Here is a 19892-nt window from a genome sequence, read left to right on the forward strand (position 1 = left end):
AGTGTGGTGCCTATGGAACAGCAGTACTGTCATCTGTAAATGATGAGGTCTTAGAGTTGATGTGTCATCTAACTTACAGGTTATAATTAAGCTTCTAAAATGATAGTTACGTAGATAAATGGAGTGAAGTTATTTGTTAAAAGCATGGGTTTAATGAAGCTTCAAAGATATAAGTGTAATAGAGTCAGCCTTCGGGTTCTAAGGGTTTGCATCTTTTAAATCTCAGCACCACTAATAGAACCCCCGTGTGTTTCCTGCTGTTCAGTATCTCAAGGTGAGGTACTTGACATCACTTTACCAGCACATGTCTCTGAAGTTGGTAGTGCCCTTTCAGTAAGTGTTAAATTTAAAAGTAGTACTCAGTGGGTCAGTAGAGAACTGTATGTCCTTTCTCTAGCAAAATTGGATAGTTTTTTGCACTTCAGTGAGAAGATTATCCTTGCTTGGTATTAACTAGGTCATGTAGTTAGAAAAGTCTGAATAGATTGAAAAGATTTTAAGTTCTAAGTCAGAAGAAGTAAAAGGAAAGTATTAATATTGAGGGAAGCTTATTGGAAATTCTGTCCCAGTGAGGATCGCAGGCCTTGGCCCACAAAAAAGCAGAAGAGGCTAACTCCAATTCCTATTGCTGTCACTAATATTATGGGTTTAAAACATTACTTACAGAAAATACCTTTTCAGTAGTGTTCTACTGGAATTTTTGCTAATAAACTATTGCAAGGACGATTTTGCAGTGGTAGCATTGCCATTGATATTCAAGCTAATGCAATTGTAGAGTACAGGTGTTCATAGCATGGCATTTTCATAATGTAATTGTGGGGGGTTTAGGATAAATAATTATTTCAGGTCAAAGTGAAATGTAAATCATTATTTTTTTAGAACCGTAATTCTCGAGTTATTGTTACTGAGCAGGGTTCTTCCAAATTTCAAAATTTAAATGACTTTCTAGAAACATAAAAAACCCCACCCCTGGAAAACAACAGTATGTTTTCTTTAGATTTTTTTGGATCAGATAATGTTAAAAAAGTTGATGACCCAGTGAAATACTTTTGTGTGATGTAACTAAGCTTTTCGTCAAAACTCCTTTCTGTTTCTTTTATGAAACCATCTTTGTGTTTGGCAGCTACAGCTCATTTTGTTCCATCTGATGTGAATCGCTTCTTTGAGTCTAAGGAATCCACAAATAAAATTATCAGAGAAAAGATTCAGATCCTGACAGGGACTGAAGGCTGTTGATGCCATTCACCGTTAGGTGCCCAGGCTTAAATCATTAGTGGCAGTTGGATGTCTAGGTAATCTTGACAGTGGCAGTTAAATACAATACTCTGCTGTCATTAGGTAGCATGTATGGATTAAATGAATTTTATTGCCCTCTCCGAATAGCACCGAGTGACACGGTGTATATTTTATCAGCATGTGGCAAGACTATTCACTTGTGCGGCTTCTCCATGTAGATCACCCCTGTGACTGCTGCTGTGTGCGACGTGCTTCGTTTAAATGGGTTTATTCTGCAGGGAGCTGCTTGGGTGATCTTTATGCCTTTTTGTTCTTACAAAATTTCCATCAAATGTTTTTCGTTGTGGCTGTTGCTCGGAGTGTGTAACTGTGCAGAACCACCGGCTCGAGGGGACACGTCCCCAGGAAAAATTTCAAGCACCCCCCTCCCACTCTTTCATTTTTCCATTTTGTGCCTAACTCCCACTAACGTAACATGAAGACTTGAATGCTTCTTTGTCTCACTTGTAGTGTGAGACAAAGTTACTTACAGTTGGTGAGATGATCCTTACCACATCGGTGGGCCTTAAAATGATATTCCAGCCTCTGTTGAATGTGGGCCCTGAATGGAGGTTTTCCCTGAGCAGGATCTCTCCTGTAGGCTTCTGCAGGTTGGTACTGTAGGTATCAATATCCTACAGCTCTATGCAACTGCTGGTCAGGGGAGATCTGTTGTGGCAACTGCTCAAGAGTCTTTGAAATAGCTTTAGGTATCAAAAGTCATATTTTATCTTTAATAACATGAATATAGTTTTTGGTTCTGGGCCTTTTGTTTATGAATTTATAAACATATATATTTATTTTGTAAGGTAATAAAAATAGGAAACTGACAAATCTGCTGTTCTAGAAAGACTGCTAAGGGGGTAACAGCCCAATACATTTGTGAGAAGTAAGTCTGAAAGTGAGATTTGAGACAGTGCAAGAGGTGATGGCTTATGGCTATCTAATTATCTAAGTACTTGCTTCATAACTTAGGTTGTCTTATTTTCTTTTTTTCACTCTTTCTTAGTGAGAAAATTAAGCTTTTATTATTTAAATAATTTTATCTGTAGCTTTTCTTCGTGGTGGTGCTGGCTAATTGGATGACTGGTATACTCATCTTTTATAGCTAATCAGGAGGTTCTGCTGTAGGCTATTTGCTATAACACACTTCTCAAGTGCCACGGTTTTTAGTTGTTGCTTGAATTGCACTGATTGGTAAAGTAATGCTGCTAAGATAATTAGAGGGCCCCAAAGTAAGTTGCAATCACCTCAGCTACCTCAACAAAACCATTTAGATTAAAATGCACTTTGAATTAGAGCACACATGGACAAGTTAAATGGTGAAAGCCAAGTGTTTGGGGTGTGAGGGGAAAGAGAACAAGCAAATTCTGACATTCAAACCCAGTTAGCTCTTCTCAACTAATTTAAATTGAGTCTAAACTTGTAAATACAAGAGTTGTTTCAGTACAGGCTAGAATCCAGTAAATTCTCTGGATGTATCTAACTGACTTAAAATCCTTGGTTTGATTTTGCAGCAAAGGAGTACTTCCTGTCAAAGTAGTTGTCCTTTATTTGATTCTATTAGATTTGAAGCTAATGGTGCATTCATTTTAGAAATAAAGATTAACAGCAGCAAATAACCTTGCTAGGATTAAACGTCAATCTGCCTTTCAGATTGACTTGCACGTGTTCTGTCTTTTGGGACTAGTGCATTCCATTATTTGTAAATGGAGTAGTTGTACAAAGATGAATAAATGAGCAACTCTGGGTAAATAATTCATAAATTATCATATATTGCACAGCTTTGAAATAATGGTCTTTTTTATTTCTGACTATAAGCATTAGACTTGCCCATGAAGAGCTGAGGCACTTCCAGTGCTCAGGTTCATAATAGTCTCATTTCTGCCGGGTGTTTTGATGAGTTGCAAAACATTTTATGGTGTTGACTCTCACTCTCAGCATGCAGAACATGTAACATGAATGTTTTCTCAGCCAAAACCCACATGTTTTGTAAAGAAGACTTTTTGATTGATAATTTTTAGTCTATTCTAGATTAAAAGCATCCGTATGAATGTGTTTTTCAGCTTGGTTTTTATAAAGTTAGTCATTGCTGGGATGAAGTATTTTGAATAGATGAAAGTCCATTCCAAATTAGCAGACCTTGGTTATTCCAAGGTAAGAAATCACTTATTTGGAACATAGGTCATATTTCTCACTGGTTATGCTATGTTGGACAAGTATCCATCACTTGACATGAATATAAAATAAAGTATAAAGTAGAATGTAACTTTTATTGGCTGATGTTGGCTTTTAATACCTTCTAGTGATAGAATCAATGCATGGACAACTGCAGATTTTACAATAAAGTATGAACTTTAATGTCTAGATGACGTATGGGATTGTCTGCCCAATATTTTCTTCATATTTTCAGTAAGGTTTAATATGAAGTGTATTAAACAGATTCCTATGAGAATAACTGCCTGAAGAGATGGATGGTGTCACAGTATTAAGGTAGTTTATTCTTCTGAGCATAGAGTGGACAGTTGTATCTTTGTTTTTGGAATTATTTCTCTAGGCAAAGTAAAGCAGATACTTTTATGGTATGCATTGTTTTCAACTTCACTTTCTCTGCAATTTTAGGTCCGAGTGATGGTGGATTTATGTAACAGCACAAAAGGAATATGCTTAACAGGTATGTTTATTGCCTTCAGCATTACACCTACCTTACTTTCAGGAATAAAGAATTACAGTGTTTCCAAAGAACTTGAGGTCAGTGACTATGTCGAAAAGCTGTGCTATTTACTCAGATTGTACATACCAATTGGACTACTTATTTAAAAAAGATAACAGGATCTACTTTTGGGGTTTACCTATGCCAACTTAATATAAATGCTGGAATCTAAGGAGCTCAGTTGATGTTAGTTGGAGCTATTTCTTTCCCAAGACTTGGGTGTTCAAAGTACTAGTTGGGGTTTAGTCTTGGTATTTTTGTGTATGTACCCACACTTCAAGGCTAACATGGGCTGTGGATTAGTGAGACTTAGATGTTTGTCTACCCCAGCATTGGACCATGGTAACAGAATGTGTTATCAGTGAGGAACTGGAATGGCTGATAGCTAGGACAAGAGATGGTGTGAGAAGTTTGTGTGATTTGGTGAAAAGAATTTCAGGATGTAGCCAATTTAAGGGCTATGGTCCAGCTTTGAATTGTGTAACAGACCAAGTCATGTCCTGTTTTGAAAATGAGAAGATTAGAAATAAGCCACTGTTTATGTGTTTAAGAAAATCCTTCACTTACTGTCTGGTTTGTGTTTTCAAATGTCTATTGGGTCCATTTGACTGAACCAATTTCAACATAAATGAGTGTTGTGTACCATAGTACACACAGATGCTAAATACTGCTTCTGAAACTGCATATCAGTTCTGATTGCAACTGAAGCTAAACCACAGACAACTTAATAGTTTGCTTCCTTGGGCTCCAGACTTCTGAATTCATGCTGCTTGGTGCCTTCTGTACCTTTTTGCTCTCTTGACACTATTCAGTTTTGTTTGTTACTGGCTCTCTCTGCTACAGGCCTTTGTGACAATTGTATCTTTTTCAAGCACCTTTCTTATTTACATTATGCTTATACAAGGATAATAAAGATCCTCAGTTTTTGAGATGAGGAAGTGATTGAACGCACTAATGGATGTAACACTGTAGTGTGGAAGAAATGGTCATTTACTGCAAAATTGGCAGAAAGATGTTAACTGACGTTACTGCCTGTACTGATTAAAAGGGATAATTGCTGTAATGGTATTATAAAATAGTTTTCACTTTACTCATAATGCTTTCTAATTAATGCTGAAAAATTGTCATCGTTAGGGAAATCTAGTAATTACTGTTATTTTCTGGTGTAGAGTTTTGTTGAAACAAGACTACTTTGTTGGCTAGATGAAAATGTTCACAGAACTAATTTGGTTCTTTAATTGCAGCTGCCACCTTTCTTTGTAATCTGCTAACCTGCTTTTCCTGCTAGTTTTTTGTGGCTCTTTTTTTTAATGTGTGTTGGTGATAGATCTTATTACAGAAACATTTTTGATTTATTCTTGCTTTACTCTTGCCTGCTATGCTTTCTTCTCATTGAGGCCCTATACTTGAACTAAGTCAGAGAGAGTGAAACTTTTTATTGCATGGCACGTTGCTGAATAACTAAGCAAGGCCAGATTCTAATACACCAACCAGGGTCTGTGGGCAGCTTGGTCCAGACTGCAGAACAAATACATGTGAAAAGCCTGATCATGATTTAGATGTAGTTAATAGGAATGACAAGACTTTTTATTATTTTTCCCAATTTAAGTAGTTTGAATCCTGAGCTGCAATGAAATATACATAACACAAAAGAAATGTAGCATGTATTTTTAATGTCTATTTTCAACAGCATTTTTGTGACATTTATCAGTATTGTTAAAGCTATTCTTCTTCTACTGTAGTAGGATTGTGGAGAGCACTTATATGAAGGAGCTGTAATGATTGTTAAATGGCTTGCATCTGTGGTGTTTAAAGACACCTAAGCCCCTGACAGTGAGATGACATTGTAGAGGAGGTTGTTTGCTAAACCTGTGTCAACTGAAATCTGCAAAAAGCAGTATGTGTGTGTCTGTGTAATTGCTTTTTAGGATACTCTTTCAGTAAATGAGTTTCTGCTAATGTTTGAATAGTTATTTATAAAACAAAGCAGCTGAACCCATAGGTGTTCATTTTGAAATTTGGGGTGCTTCCGCCCCTTTTACTGTTCTGATTTAATCCTGATCAATTCAGTTGGAATTGTTTTTTATTTCTTGCTAGGTTAAACTCATAACTTCTTCCTTCTTGTTCTTGTTGTAGGCCCCCCAGGTCCCCCAGGTAAGGTATTTGGTACAGTTTTTGGATAATTGAAACAGTTGCTGGTACAAAACCTAGAAATGTAGAAGTGTATCTTTTATGGCACAGTCTTCCTTTCTAATTAGAGTGAGAGGGTTGAATGACTGCCTGCCTTGCCTGCCTTTATAATTATTGTATTTAGGTCAATTCGTGCCCCTTCTGAGCAGGGGGGAGGTTTTAGACATTATACTTTTCTAGTGGAGGGAATGCAGTAGTTTCACATTTCCCAAAACATATTTGATCAAAGCCAGGTGTAATTAAGAGTGTTTAAGTATCATTTAGCTGAAGGCATGAATGTATGTATATAAAACCCCCCCAGCAACCTGAGTAAATTGATATTATAATTTAACACTAAAGCATCACTTGAAGAAAACGGTTAATCATTCCACCCTCCCACCTCCCTCAGAACTTCTCCTCCTTTCTTATTTAATTCTTTCTGTTCTCCCTCATGGGTTGCTAGGCTATATGAATGGTTACTTGCTTGCTTTCTGTGCTGCTTTAGCTGTGGGTCTGCTTAGAATAATTCTCTGTGTCAGAAAAGTATCAGGTACCTTTTGTTTGTCGGGGTTCAAATAGCAATGAAGAGGGAATGATGTCTTCTCAGCAACCAGTCATGGTTTGGCACTGTAGTATTCTGGACAAGTAGGTAAATGTTCTTCTTGTGTTAGATTAGTCCGGCAAATATCATGAGCAACATTAAAGCTTATGTGACTTGTGAAGATGCTATAGTCACTGCCAAATTCAGAAATAGGATGGGTTCCACTGTGCTCGTCCTTGAAGTGGAATCCAACAGGCTGGTCTGTACTGGCCTTAATGCAAGTTGTGGGCAGTATTCATTTCAGTCTGTTTTCTCATGCTAAGGCTGGGGCAAAAAAGCACCTTACCCTTCAGTTCAGTTTCATAGCTTTTTATTGTGGGTGGGTGTTTTTTTGTTTGGATTGGTTTGGTTTGGTGGGGTGGTGGTGAGTGGTTTTTTGTTTGTTTGTTTTAGGAGGATACTCTATTGGCATGGAGAACATAACGGCCAAATAGAGGATTTTATGCCATATAATGACATATATGTAACTATATATGTATATATAACTATATATATGTAACTATAGTAGAATTAAGGATAAATTGCATTTAACAGTGCAAACATTTATCAGTTACACTGTTTGATTTTGGTTCAGGGCCTCCTGGACTTGATGGACGGCCTGGCTACAATGGATCAGATGGAGTCCCAGGTACACCAGGACAAAAGGGAGAACCAGGAATAAGTGGAAAAAGAGGAAAAATAGGTATCTTTTCTTTTTCTCTCTCTTTTTTTTTTTTTTTTTTTTTTTTATTTTTGTGGTGATTTAGGAGAGAAATCTTTTCTTAATGCTATATTCAGATGTACTTACTTTTGGACCTTTTTACAAGGAGGAGGATTTCAGTGTTTAGAAAGAAGCTGCATGTTACAGAATTCTGTAGCATTCACTGTGGTACACCAAGCTGTGATAGATTACTTCAGACTTAATCCACAGTAAGGAAGACAATACAATATTGCAAATTAGAGTTATTGAATGCACTCAGTTGGATCTCAGTATTCTGAACTTGATAGTAAATACTATTATTGTAAGAATATTTCTATTCACTCACCTGCCAACATAATGGCCTTTTGACTTCAGATGTCTTTAAAAAAGGAAAATCAGAGTTTGCTGGTGGAATTTGTTATATGTTACCGCAGCTTTGGTTCCAGATTCATAATAACTATGGCAGGGGGGGTACTGTATATTTCCATATATTTCTTATTTTCTATATTGTCTATTTAGGCTGTAAACTCTCAAATTTTAGTTTTGGATATACTTTCTAATGTGCTTAGGCCACAAGCGATTTTTGATGGTGGTTGAGGAAGCTATTTAGCCCAACTTACTGATTTCACCACAACATGATTCTGCTAAGAATGGAGAGAATCAGCAGCAGAAGTGCTGTCATTTCTTAGCTGTCCAGCTCATCATGAGGAAATGGGACAGGGAAAGGCTGAGAACAGAAGTAGGCTTGGCATGCTAGGATCAACAGATCACTGCACAGTAGCTGAGGCAGTTAACTGTGGGCAGAGCCTGTAAACTACTCTGAAGTTGTAAAGTGGCAGCAATTGGTTTATCCACTGACTTAGGTGATGCACAGCAGCAATGTGCAAGCACTGATGGATAAGTGGTGCCTTCAAGGCAGAGTGAAAAAGCAATTGGGTTGTGGGTGGTAGAAGGATAAGGAGGCAAAAGGGCACCAGAATGGTAGATTTAAGGGGGGGCAGAGAAGAGGGAAGGCTATGTTGATGAGTAAACAGGCTTACGTTAGCAGGTTGGTATTTATAGTGGCCCATCTATTATTCTGGCTTTTGTGCCTAGCCTGTGGGTTTTCTGGCAAGTACAAGTGGAACAATTGTCTGCTCTGTCTTGAGACACTGCGTGATCTGTCACTTCAGTATCCCCAGTAAATACTTAAAATTGGAAATGGAAGTGAGAATCAGTCTTCAGGGAGTCAGGTGGCAATTGTGCCAAAGGCACACTTCAGATTTCACCCAAAACTGTAATTGTTTCTGATTTCACGAAATCAATTTAAATAGTAAAACCATGAGTAGAAAACTAAGCATTTTCTTCTTAAGTATTAACAAATGTAATTCACTTGAAACCTACAGCTGCCAGAACACTTCTGTTTCTACTTATGCAACTGTTAAGTTTCCCTCTCCTAAAGCAAGAAATAATAACAGAAGTAGAGAGTGCAAGGTTTTGATGTGTCACTTGTGCAGACACACTGTCATTTTCCTTATTGCAAAACTAAATCACACAGGACAAAGGAATGAATACCTTGCTAAATATGTTAGTTTGCTAAGCAATCAAGTGCAAAAAGTACCTGGACTTGATGCTTCTACCAAGTGTAGAGGTAGGGTTCTAGTAACCATGTGAAAATGTTACCAAGAAGCTGTATGTGTGCTCTGTTGGGACAGTGGAAAATGTTGGAAGTGCAGTATGTGTTGTAATGTTTAGTAATTGCTTTAAGAAAAGGCCTAGAACCATGAAAATGCTGTTCTTCAGTGCCTTACAAATAAAGGTGAGATAAATATATTACTTCACATCTTCCGTCACTCTTCTTTCTTACCCAGAAATTTTCTAGCCAGTGTTAACAAGGCCCAGGTCTGTATGTTTCATGTTCAAACCTCAGAAATCACTAGGTAAAGAATGTATTATTTGCATCAAACAGATTGTACCAAGTTTCCCTTCGTATTAGGTTACAATGTTGTTTTGAAATCAGACAAATTACGGCTACCCAGTTAAATACAGTTGAAAAAAACAACCAGAGAGATTATGTTTTGTATTTAAAAGTGTATTGATTGATGCTTAATACTGGAACAGTGTTCTTGGTACTGAATCACTTTTTATTTCTAGGTGTGCCTGGACCAAAAGGTGATCAAGGGCAGAAAGGAGAACCTGGAGAAATGGGTTTACCTGGCAAAGATGGTATGCCAGGAGGAAAAGGTGCAAGAGGAGCAAAGGGTGAAAAGGGGGATGCAAACAATGATGTGGTATTAGAAGGTAAGAAGTGCTCTTAGGAGCTCTCTTGCAGCAGTGTGCTTGACAAAAAAGGATGTACTGTGCTTCTGAAGCATGAATGTGGTCTGCAGGAGTAGGACCAACCAGTACAACCAGGTTATCCACAGTGAAGTTTGAGTGTTTCTCTGCCCAGGACAAAATGTTCTCTCTTTAATGCAAGTCTTCACAAAAACTTTTCTGCTTCAGCTTTGGGTTGAGGTGTACATGAATTCTAACCTTTCCAGTACACTTCTAGCCAGTTGACTCCCTTCTGCTCTTTCTTGCAGTGTAGTTTTATTTATCTATTAGAAAACGAGGAGCAGATTTCCACTCAGGAATATGTGAAGCAGCCATAAATACAAGCTGTGTAAAATTGTAGCATTGTAACATCTGACATTGAGGTCTCGGAATACAGTAAGTAAAAGCCAACAGTGCTTTATAACTCTCTAATGTGCCTGTAATCCAGACAGATAAATTGCACTGGTGTCCTACAATTTGTGAAGTTCTGTGTGGTTGCACCATATTTCTGTATGCAGATACCTCTTAAGAAGGGGAAGGGGTTTTATAGGTCTCTCAAAGTCCATCATGTGGACACGTACAGTTCTCTGCATGTTGCCTGTTTCCTATAGGGCCTGTGACATCGTACTCTGTTTTGTACATAGGTGCAAAAGGTGAACCTGGACCTCCAGGGCCCCCTGGACCACCTGGACCCCCAGGGCCTCCAGGAAAACGTAAAGGTAAAGGTAAAGCACAGCTTCAGGAGAACATATACAGCAGCAAATGCACAGGTTAGTTCTTTCAGTGTTCTTTTTAGTATAGAGTCTCACAAAACAGTAAGCATGTGTTTAATTTTGCTGGCATAAGTAAAACTGTACAAACTTAAAGCTGAGCATGTGGTTAGGTGTTTTGTTGAAATATGATTTGGATAAGGCAGCAAGCTATCTCCAGTATAATATTAGTCTTTCAATCATGCTATGCAAAATATTTAAGTGTGCTCAGGCAGAGTATTTACACATGGGGTTTTCTTTTAGACAGGGTATATTTGGAAAGTAAGAGAACTGCAGTTGAAATTTTTAGCTTTTAAATGCTGAATTTTAACTTTATATGTAACCATAACACCTATTAACCAGGTTATGTTTCACTCTATTCTACAAAATGAAATTGCCTGTTATTGGCAGAAGTGAAGCAAGCTTGAACTACCTAAGACTTTTAAAAGCTGGAGGAATACAAAAGGATTCTCTGGGACTTTGTGTCCATTTGAATACGTAAATTTTGGAGCAGGGTGGTCTGAGTTCTTTTCCACTGTTGTTGTTCATCATTATTGTATCCCGAATGACAGGTGGATCATGAGTCTCTTTTATTGCCTTTACTGTAGCTGTGTTGGTGAGATATATAGCTAATTCTAATATTCATAAAGAAAAAATTAAAGACAGAGCAGATTCCCTCCAAACTGTGTCTGCAAATTGCACAGCAGATACTGTTAGAACCAAAATGTGAGCATCCAGACTGCTGGTTCACAGACTGCATGCTCAAGTGTAGCAGCTGCTGTGCTTTAAGTCCCTGATTCAGTGCTGATCTAACTAGGAGTTTGCCATGAGAAATCTCTGGCATGATTTTCAGGTGTGCTGAGTACTAGTAAATTCTCATGGATTTAACTTGATATCGTGGATTGTTGAAAAATCGTGTCAGGAATGTATTTCTATCTTACTCCAGCTTGAGAGTGGAAGCAAACTTCTGAGTTTGTATTCACATAGTAGATCTGGCTGTCCTTGTCCCTTACCCCTGGATGGTATTGCATTCAACAAGGTGGCGGCTTTCAGTGACTGTTGCTACCCTTAGAGTTCTGGGATGGATCCTATAAACTTAGGAATATCAAAGAATATCTCAGTTACTAATCTTACACATTTCTGGAAAAGAGTTATCTGTGGCAGTGCCTGGTAAAGGGGGATTTCTTTCATAATTAGGAATGTAGCATGGGAATGTAGACTGGGCATACCAAAAGGGAATAGCTCCCATTTCAGAAACTTAAGAACTTCGTACAGTCATTAAGTGTGAAACAAGCAGAGCAATTTGTATGTTGCACCATTAATAGGGTGATATCTTTTTATGTCACCATCATTCATCACAGTTTGCTGAGATGACTTTTTTATTATTATAAATGCATTAATTAACACTGATGTAAAAAAAGTGTCAAAATTAGCAAGTGAATATTTAATGCTGGGTGAAAAAGCATACCAACTATTTCTGCCTCTTATTATAGCATTTAATTGTAGTAGCAGGTAAGAACCTCAATCAAGACATTCTGGGTATTGATGTATCAGAACAGGGTCCAGAGAGCCTCCTTACGATGGAAAGGAGATAGCTGGAGCAGAAATCTCATCTTTTTTGAAATTCAGAAATGCATGAACTATTGTACAAGGTATAATTGGACCATTTACTCAGGTACCCTCTTTTCAAGTGTTGAAACAGACTGAAGTGCTTTGGAGGATGAGCTATGTGATGGATCTCTGATGGATTTTAAATCCCAGTGTGCAAATAGGGGTTATACTCAAATAACTCTGCAAAGATGAGATCTTCCTCAGTGAGCATTTAGTTTGTATGAGTCAGTAGGCTGTGAGATATTATTACCAAAATTCAAAGAATAAACCAGCTTTTGTAATCTAATATTCATATCCCTTTGAAGAAAAAAGAATACACATGCTGATTTACAACTGTAATTAACTTATTACATAGAATATGAGAACAGTTTCTTTAAATTAAATTTTGTGTCAGGTAAAACTTTAAGAGAAGAGAACAATTAGTTGAAAGCTCAGGTGTATTTATTCTCAGTGGTACTGTTAGCTAATTCTAAAAGAAACAAAACATCCCTGCTCCACACTCCCTTGCTTCATCCTTCCCACCCTCCCAGACAGCCCAAATCAATAGTTTTAATGTCTTGTAAACTCCATTAACTCTCAGCCAGAATATTTTATGATATGAATCAGTAGGATATTTCTCTCTCTCTCTCTTTTTCTTCTTTTTAATGGAACAAAAGTGGAGAAAATTCCACATAAGAATCTCTGATGGAAAACCATCTTTTAAATCTTAGCTGCTTTCTGTTTCATGCAGCTGAAAGTCCTCAGAGTACTGCAAATATTCTCAAATGCAAATAGCACTCTCAGCTCCACTGCAAACACTGACCTGGTCCTTGACTGCTCTATAGTCTTAGATAAACTACTGCACAGGGCACTGCTCATTCAGTTAACTGCATTTGCTAGACTTAGTCCAAGAAAATCAACTTGTGCATTGCAACTTATAATTTACACTGAGTGGGTTCCTTTTTTGAGATATTTTAACAATATTTTGAGATCAGAATCTGGAAAGGGACCTAAAGGGATTGCTGGGTTCTAGCTACAGGCACTCATCTTCCCCTGGCTGGGCTGACTGTGCCTTATTTTGGAGATATGCTGTGATCACTTACAAACTTTTAATGTCATCACTAAATGTCCTAGATAAATGGGTGGGAGAAATGTGCGTAGTTCTTGTTCTATCTTGGAGTAATTTTGTTCTTCATGAACAAAGAGTGAATATAACTTAAAGGAGAAAACAACAATGCAGTATAATCTGTCCTTTCTTTCCTAAATGTCACAGTAACCTTTCAGCATTACTTTATAGTTATTTCATATTTTTACTATCTTATTTAAACTTGAGCACAGCCAGTTAAGTCCTAGAAATATACTGAAGGCGGCAATGAAAAATACATATCCAAAAGAATTTGCTGCTTGCATGTAAAGCAGTGTGAAATATCTAAGAGGATGAAAGTTAAGAATGGAGTTAGAAAACAAGGCTACAATGAAATCAGGGTATCTTCAGCAAAGAGCTGAGAACTTTTCTCCATGGTTATTCATTCTAAGCAAACTGAAATGTGTTGTATTGTTTTAAAGGCAGAAGAGGTACCTGGATTTATAGAAAAAGGTTCATAAATAATGTTATCCAGGCATTGTTTTAACAGTAAATGCTAAGAGAAAACTCAATCAATTTAGTTACTCTAAATTGTTGAGGGGTGGCGAAAAACATTCCCAGCTGTTTCTTTCTTATGTGATGCATTTCTTTGTATATAAGATTTCCCTTAGTTTTCATACTGATTAATAACATGGATGACTGACCTGCATTCTTACGCATTATGTGTCAGTGTATTTGGTCATTCTTTATTACTGTCTTGGGCATTAACAGCATGAGCAAAACTCCCAGTATTGCCTACAGAGTAGGCAAAAAACCCCCCTCTGCTGATGTATGTATATTTGGACATGAAGCTTTTGAGTTTAGCTTTCACTCACTCCCAAGACCACATTTTCGGTATTGCTGCTAAATCAGCCAGCTGCCAGCTATCTCAGTTGTCTCGTTATCTAAGGAAGGGGGCAGTTCTGTCTTTCTAAGCAGCTACTCAGAAATTCACAGCTCAGGAATTAAATGTTGAGCAAAATCAGTTATTCCTCAAAGTAGACTGTCGGCCTGACAACTTTATGGAAACAAAACTAGCCCAAACACTTAATTTCCTTGGTGGAAGTGAGAGGAAGTCTCTTTTTATCTCTTTTTGACCAGACTAACCTAAGCTTTTTTGTCCCAGATGAAATGAAATCCCAGTTGTCATTCCATTATTTTAGTGAAGTCACTGATGTGCACATCTGCCATGTCAGATACAGAAAAGTGACACGTTCAACCCTTTTTCTCTCAACTCTAGGTGAGACGTGTGAGGTACCAAATGATGATACCCTGGCTGGAAAAGCTGAAGACAGAACCCCTGCTCCTTCAAAAAAAGCTGGTAACCTGCTACAGAGTGCAACTAACTGCTACATACTGTTTTAATGCCACAGATAATGGACATGTGCTTTTTTTCTGCTAGCATGTGTCATAACATCTGTAGGAAGTCCTGTTCACTTTGTCAGTGTACAGCAAACATTTGGAACTTGGATGCGGGAACCTGCAAATATAAGTGACGAAAGGATTTGGCTTACCATGCATTTTTCAGGTACACTAGGAGTAGTCACTGATCAAAAATCAGTTGTTATACTAACTATAAGTTAGGGTGCCTTCAGAACCCTAAACTAATAATTCTAATCAAGAATGATGGGGTTTGTACCCGCATCTTTTTCAGAATGTTTTCTATATTACCTATATAAGACTTGACTATGTGGTTATAGACATTTGCAGCATCTTTAGATATTTCCAAAGTCAACATCAGAGTTTGAAAATAGTTTGAGGATTTTAGTTGGGGGTTTTTTGTTAGCTTGTTTTTTAACCAATCCAAGTTTAAATACCTGCTGTTCATGCCTTTTTTTTTATTCTTTCAACAGTTTCCTACGGCTTTACTTCCCTAAACTGTAGCTAGGAGTTTTGCCTTTTCCTTTAGCTAGGCATGAAAATGAATCAGATGTTGCATGAGCTACATTTAGTGCAGGACCAAAGTGGAAAATGGAAATGTTTCTGTGTATTTACCAACTGTGTTCAGAATTAGGGCCCATCAGATCTGTGGGAAGCAGCCTTTGAACACCCTCTTTATAGATTTTTATTATTTTGGTATGTGTGTCTGGATTGTTTTATTACATTCCAGCAACTTGAATCACTGTTGAAAACACAAATACAATTGTTGTCTGTCAGATATTTGATTGAGATTGACTTTAAGTAGAGATTGAATTTTAGGATAGAGATTTCAAAATTAGATGAAATAAATGACAGTTCTCTTTTCATGTTTTCCCCTTCATTTAGGAAACTCTCTAAAAGAATATGAGAATTCCAATGCCTTGCTGAATGACAGCTACAGGATCATTAACATCACAGGATTCTTTTATGGATGTGGTCATGCAGTACGGAACAATCATCTGTACTATCAAAAGGGAGGAACCAATGTCATTCTGAAGTAAGTCACGCATAGTTGGCGTAAGGCAAGTGATGATGCAGAAGGAGGAGCAAAGGGCTACAATGCAGAGGAGAACCTCAGAAAAGCAGTCCACTTGTACCATTTTATATTTCATTTCGATCCTATCCAGAATAGGAAGAATGGAGGAATGGTTCAGAATTCTTTCCAGAATAGAACAACTAATTCTTTCCGATCTGTAGCTAGAATGTGAGTCACCAGCCTTCCCTCTGCATGTGTAGATGCTGTGGAAGGAGAGGAACTGGGAGGGTAGTCCAGGTCCTTTACTCTGCTGTGACAGTCAGTTCTTTAAGCATTGTTCAGCTCTGTGCCTAAGTGGTTATCCTCAGTGGTTACTGCACGATAGGATAATGAGGCCTCCAGATTAATGAGATGCCATGTGCAGAGGTGATGAGATTTTTCTTTTGGCTATAGTGGGATCCAACAGGTTTCTATTATACGTTACATTTGTTACATTGCTGTGGGTGTTCTTGCACTTGGATTTGCTGTGCTCACAACTGCGATAAAGAAATAGGAATGAAGGAATTTGAGGGTTAGAAACAAGTATCTGATTGGAAAAAAAGAAAAAAAGGAGGTGTGTGTCAAAAAAAAAGCTGTGCATCTGCATCAGAGTAAGAATTGGTTCTTCTGCAGCTTGGGGGACATGGATGAACAATTACATGACTGGAGCCCACCTGTGGAACATGGCTTTCCAGAGCTTCCTGCTGGGTTGATACCATACTTTCCTCTTGGGTAGGACTGTTCTTAGCTGGCAGGGGTTGAGTTTATGCTGCTAGTGCAGAGGAATGCACCAAGACACCAGTTGAGGACATGGCAACCTGGTGGGTTGCACATTTCGTTGTGGAGGAGTGGCCCCACTGTTTGATTTCCTCCTAATAAATTCTTGCAGCTCTCCCAGTGTATCTCCCTGAATTGGAACTGGGAATTACACCTCTCTCTTCAGTTTCTACTGAGGACAGAGACAGACAATACAAATCAAAACCAAACTCTGATCTTGTGGGAAGAGTCAAAGACAGACAGCCCAAGGGCAAGTGAAAGATTGCATCTGCTTTCAAATTCTCTTACATGACTCTGATGTTTGAGCCAAGAACATTAGTATACTTTGATGTCTATTCTCAAGCAGGTGTGAGTGCTGCCTTCCTATATTTGTTTCGATGCCAAGGAATGTGAACAAGCTGCTTAGATTCTATACTGCTTATTCTGCCAAAGACAAGCTTGGTTTCTGGCAACCTCCTTTAAATACCTTCGGGGCTTTTTGTTTATACAAATACAAGGCACAGTGATAGCACAGAGGTTCCTCGCTTTTTCTTGGGTACCGTTAATTGGGAGATGCCTGCACGTACAGATGAGCACAAACTGTGGAATTTTCAAAACCTCTCTCAGAAGTTGCTGAGATGTGGCCTTTCTGTTCAGTTACTCACTCTTAAGATTATTTACCTTCAGCACAGACAGAATGAGGCATTATGAATTCTGTGACAGAAAAGTCCTTAATTTTGGGCTGCAGAAAAGCTTCTGGGAGTTTTTGTATTGATGTAATAGAAAGAATAGGTGAGGATCTGGTTGGTTCATGTTGCAGATGTTGAAAATTATACTTAAAAAGATATTTAAAATCTATCATACTTAAAATCTGGTAGAACTAGGTTTGTCTGACTTTTGGCAGGTTTTCTCAGGATGGTCAGATCCCTGACATGAGATTGCTTCATCCTTTCGTCCAGTGTCTCGTAACATGCTTTCCCACCTCTTTTTATTTTTGGTTGACTTCATTCATATTAGCAATCAAAAATTGTTTGTAGGTTTAATTCCCTGCAGTTGATGAAAATACTACACTGCATCTTATCATTTACCCCAGTGTAAGATTAAGTGATTTCTGAACTGTTTGGAGTTCTAGCCTAGACTGTCTTTGATGGGGGGAGCAGAAGAGAACCTCAGGAATGAAACCTCACTTTTCTGCTCCCTGCAGGATTTTCATATAAAAGAGGAAAAGGGGGTGATTTTTGTTGCAGTTCTTGCACATTTCTCATGAATCTTGAGATACTTTTAATCTTGTTGGCTCTTTATAAAAAAAAAGTCCTGAAGAAAATCTGCCTTTCTATGTGACTGCTTATGCTAAGGGCTGTCCTTCTAGCCCTTGCAGGGTTATTTGCAAACACGAAGCAACTAGCAAGATTAACTGCATTGACACACATGTTGCTCAGAAATCTCCAGCCTGGAAGCCTTTTTGTACTGCACATACATGCTGCTGGAATGTGGAGTTGCTGCAGGCATGAGTTTTACAAAAGCTGAGGGGAACCATCTAGTTAGTCATTCTTGACTTTCCTTACAATGATTTTTCCAAACTATGCTATCAACACCTCTTCCACAGAAAAATTATTCTTCCAGTATTCTTCCTTCTATTGTAATTTCCTGGATCTGAAATGCTCCTGTCATTAAGCCTGTCTTTTCAGAATTTTGTATCAGTAGCATATTCCTGTATTGAGTAATGTTTTTCGTCTATTTGAGGAATGGAGCTATACAGTTAGACATCAGACAATGAAATGTGCTTCATACAGAAGGCATTACTTAAAAGGATAAAGCATTACTCTCTCTGCCATTGCTAAAGCGCTGCATTTTTCAGTGATTAAATGCTAAATGCAAATATACCTTGATAATAGCTGATTACCCTCTTAAACTAGCAAAGGAATTCAATCTAGCTGTTCAGTTCTGCTGTTCTCAGATGATCATCCTATTAAGGAATTTCAAGGAATAAAAACAATTCTATATATCAGAGATGAGATGTACAGTCTGTCCTGCTGGAGGCCAGCATAAGGTCAGGATTTTGGCTCTGCAAAAGTAGAATTTTTATTCCTTTGATGTTTACTTGAGCAAATCACTGCATTATCTGAACTGTTTTCAAAACGAACTCTAAGACTTGGTGAACCTGCCCAGAATTCATGCTGGTTTGGTCAATCACATTTTCTTCCTTTAGTTCCCGCCTAGTAGAAAGTAAACTTCTGGACAGATTTCTAAAGTTTGGGCCTTCACCTGGTATCTAACTCTTTTTCATACCCAGTCCTTTTACTTGCTGCTTTCATCCTAGTGATAATAAAGTTCACAGACTAAATAAAGTGAAACCTACCGAGGTGAGTTCATGTTCTTGTGCACCTTTTAAATTGGTTATTGATTTGGAATTTTCTCCTGGTGTTTTGGAAGGTGATTTTAGTGGAGTACTTAATCTTAAAGGACATCAGAATGGTCCTTGAGGACAAGTATTTTCAACAATGTTTCTATCAGTAATAATGCACTCTGAATTGATTCAACCAGTGTGTATAAAAATGAATTCCTAACACAACAATCCAAATACTTCATCTCATTTCAGACTTGGGCTTGACAAAACATCGCTGGGCACACTGATAATTGAAAACTCATTATATCATGGTCGTAACTACCTCTTTTCTAACTCGAAGACATATTACAAAGTAGCAGTGGATGAGAAGGGTCTTTGGATTATATATGCCTCAAGCACTGATGAAAATATAATAGTAGCGCATATTGATGAAGAAACATTTTCAGTCATTCGGCATATCAATACCACGTACCCCAAGTCCAAGGCTGGTAACGCATTCATAGCATGTGGTGTTATGTATGTTACTGATACTAAGGACATGACAGTAAGTTTTGCTTTTGATTTATTGAAAGAGAAGCAGATTGATGCAAGGTTTGAGTTACGGTCTTCACAGTCTGTTCTTGCCATGCTTTCATACAGTCTAAGAGATAAGAACTTGTATACATGGGAGAATGGGAGCTTAATGGTATATGCTGTACATTTTGGGAGATGAATATATTTTAAAATTTCATGTGTGGGAGCTGTGTTTGACTAAATAGATTATTTAAAGCTGTATGGTACAAACACAGGGGTCTCTTCACTTGGGATAATTCTCTGTTCACTGATGGTGGTTTCTGAGGGTGTGTAGAAGGGAGAGCAGGCGCCTTTGCATAAACACACTTCAATTATACAGGCCATTCTCATCTCTATAAGAATAGCTGTTCAATATTGCAGCTGGCACACAGTTAGCACAGACTTGCTTTTGTTTTCCCCCTGTTATTCAGACGATAATTATATCTAATGTACATTGATTCCATGGTCATGTGCTCTGCAGAGACTATTTATAACTTTCAGTTGCAAGCATCTTATCTGCAATCATTTTCTAGTCAGTGATTATGGTTTAGCAGAAATAATGATCTGTTGTGTACAAATACCTTTGTCACTTTCACTTAATACTTTCCA

The 19892-nt window shown here is 37.9% G+C and overlaps 1 protein-coding gene across 1 annotated transcript; it reads left to right on the forward strand.

The window, feature by feature from the left end:
• The first annotated feature begins 3903 nt into the window (after positions 1–3903).
• On the forward strand, positions 3904–19456 carry GLDN (gliomedin). The gene is made up of 9 exons (XM_010009390.1): positions 3904–3949; positions 6125–6142; positions 7333–7440; positions 9571–9717; positions 10377–10502; positions 14435–14515; positions 14597–14722; positions 15460–15610; positions 18984–19456. The coding sequence occupies exons 1-9, from the start codon at positions 3907–3909 to the stop codon at positions 19441–19443; spliced, it is 1260 nt and encodes a 419-aa protein (XP_010007692.1). The 5' UTR covers positions 3904–3906; the 3' UTR covers positions 19444–19456.
• The last annotated feature ends 436 nt before the right edge of the window (positions 19457–19892 follow it).

The sequence above is a fragment of the Nestor notabilis genome, unplaced genomic scaffold, assembly GCF_000696875.1.
Source record: "Nestor notabilis isolate BGI_N333 unplaced genomic scaffold, ASM69687v1 scaffold33920, whole genome shotgun sequence".
In the NCBI taxonomy this organism is placed as follows: Eukaryota; Metazoa; Chordata; class Aves; order Psittaciformes; family Psittacidae; genus Nestor; species Nestor notabilis.

Excerpts from the sequence above, each read along its gene's own strand:
- GLDN (XM_010009390.1), top strand. The coding sequence starts at position 3,907 with ATGGTGGATTTATGTAACAGCACAAAAGGAATATGCTTAACAG. Across the intron at positions 7,441-9,570 it reads TGGAAAAAGAGGAAAAATAG|GTGTGCCTGGACCAAAAGGT; the intron begins GTATCTTTTCTT and ends TTTTATTTCTAG. Across the intron at positions 14,516-14,596 it reads TGCTCCTTCAAAAAAAGCTG|CATGTGTCATAACATCTGTA; the intron begins GTAACCTGCTAC and ends TTTTTCTGCTAG.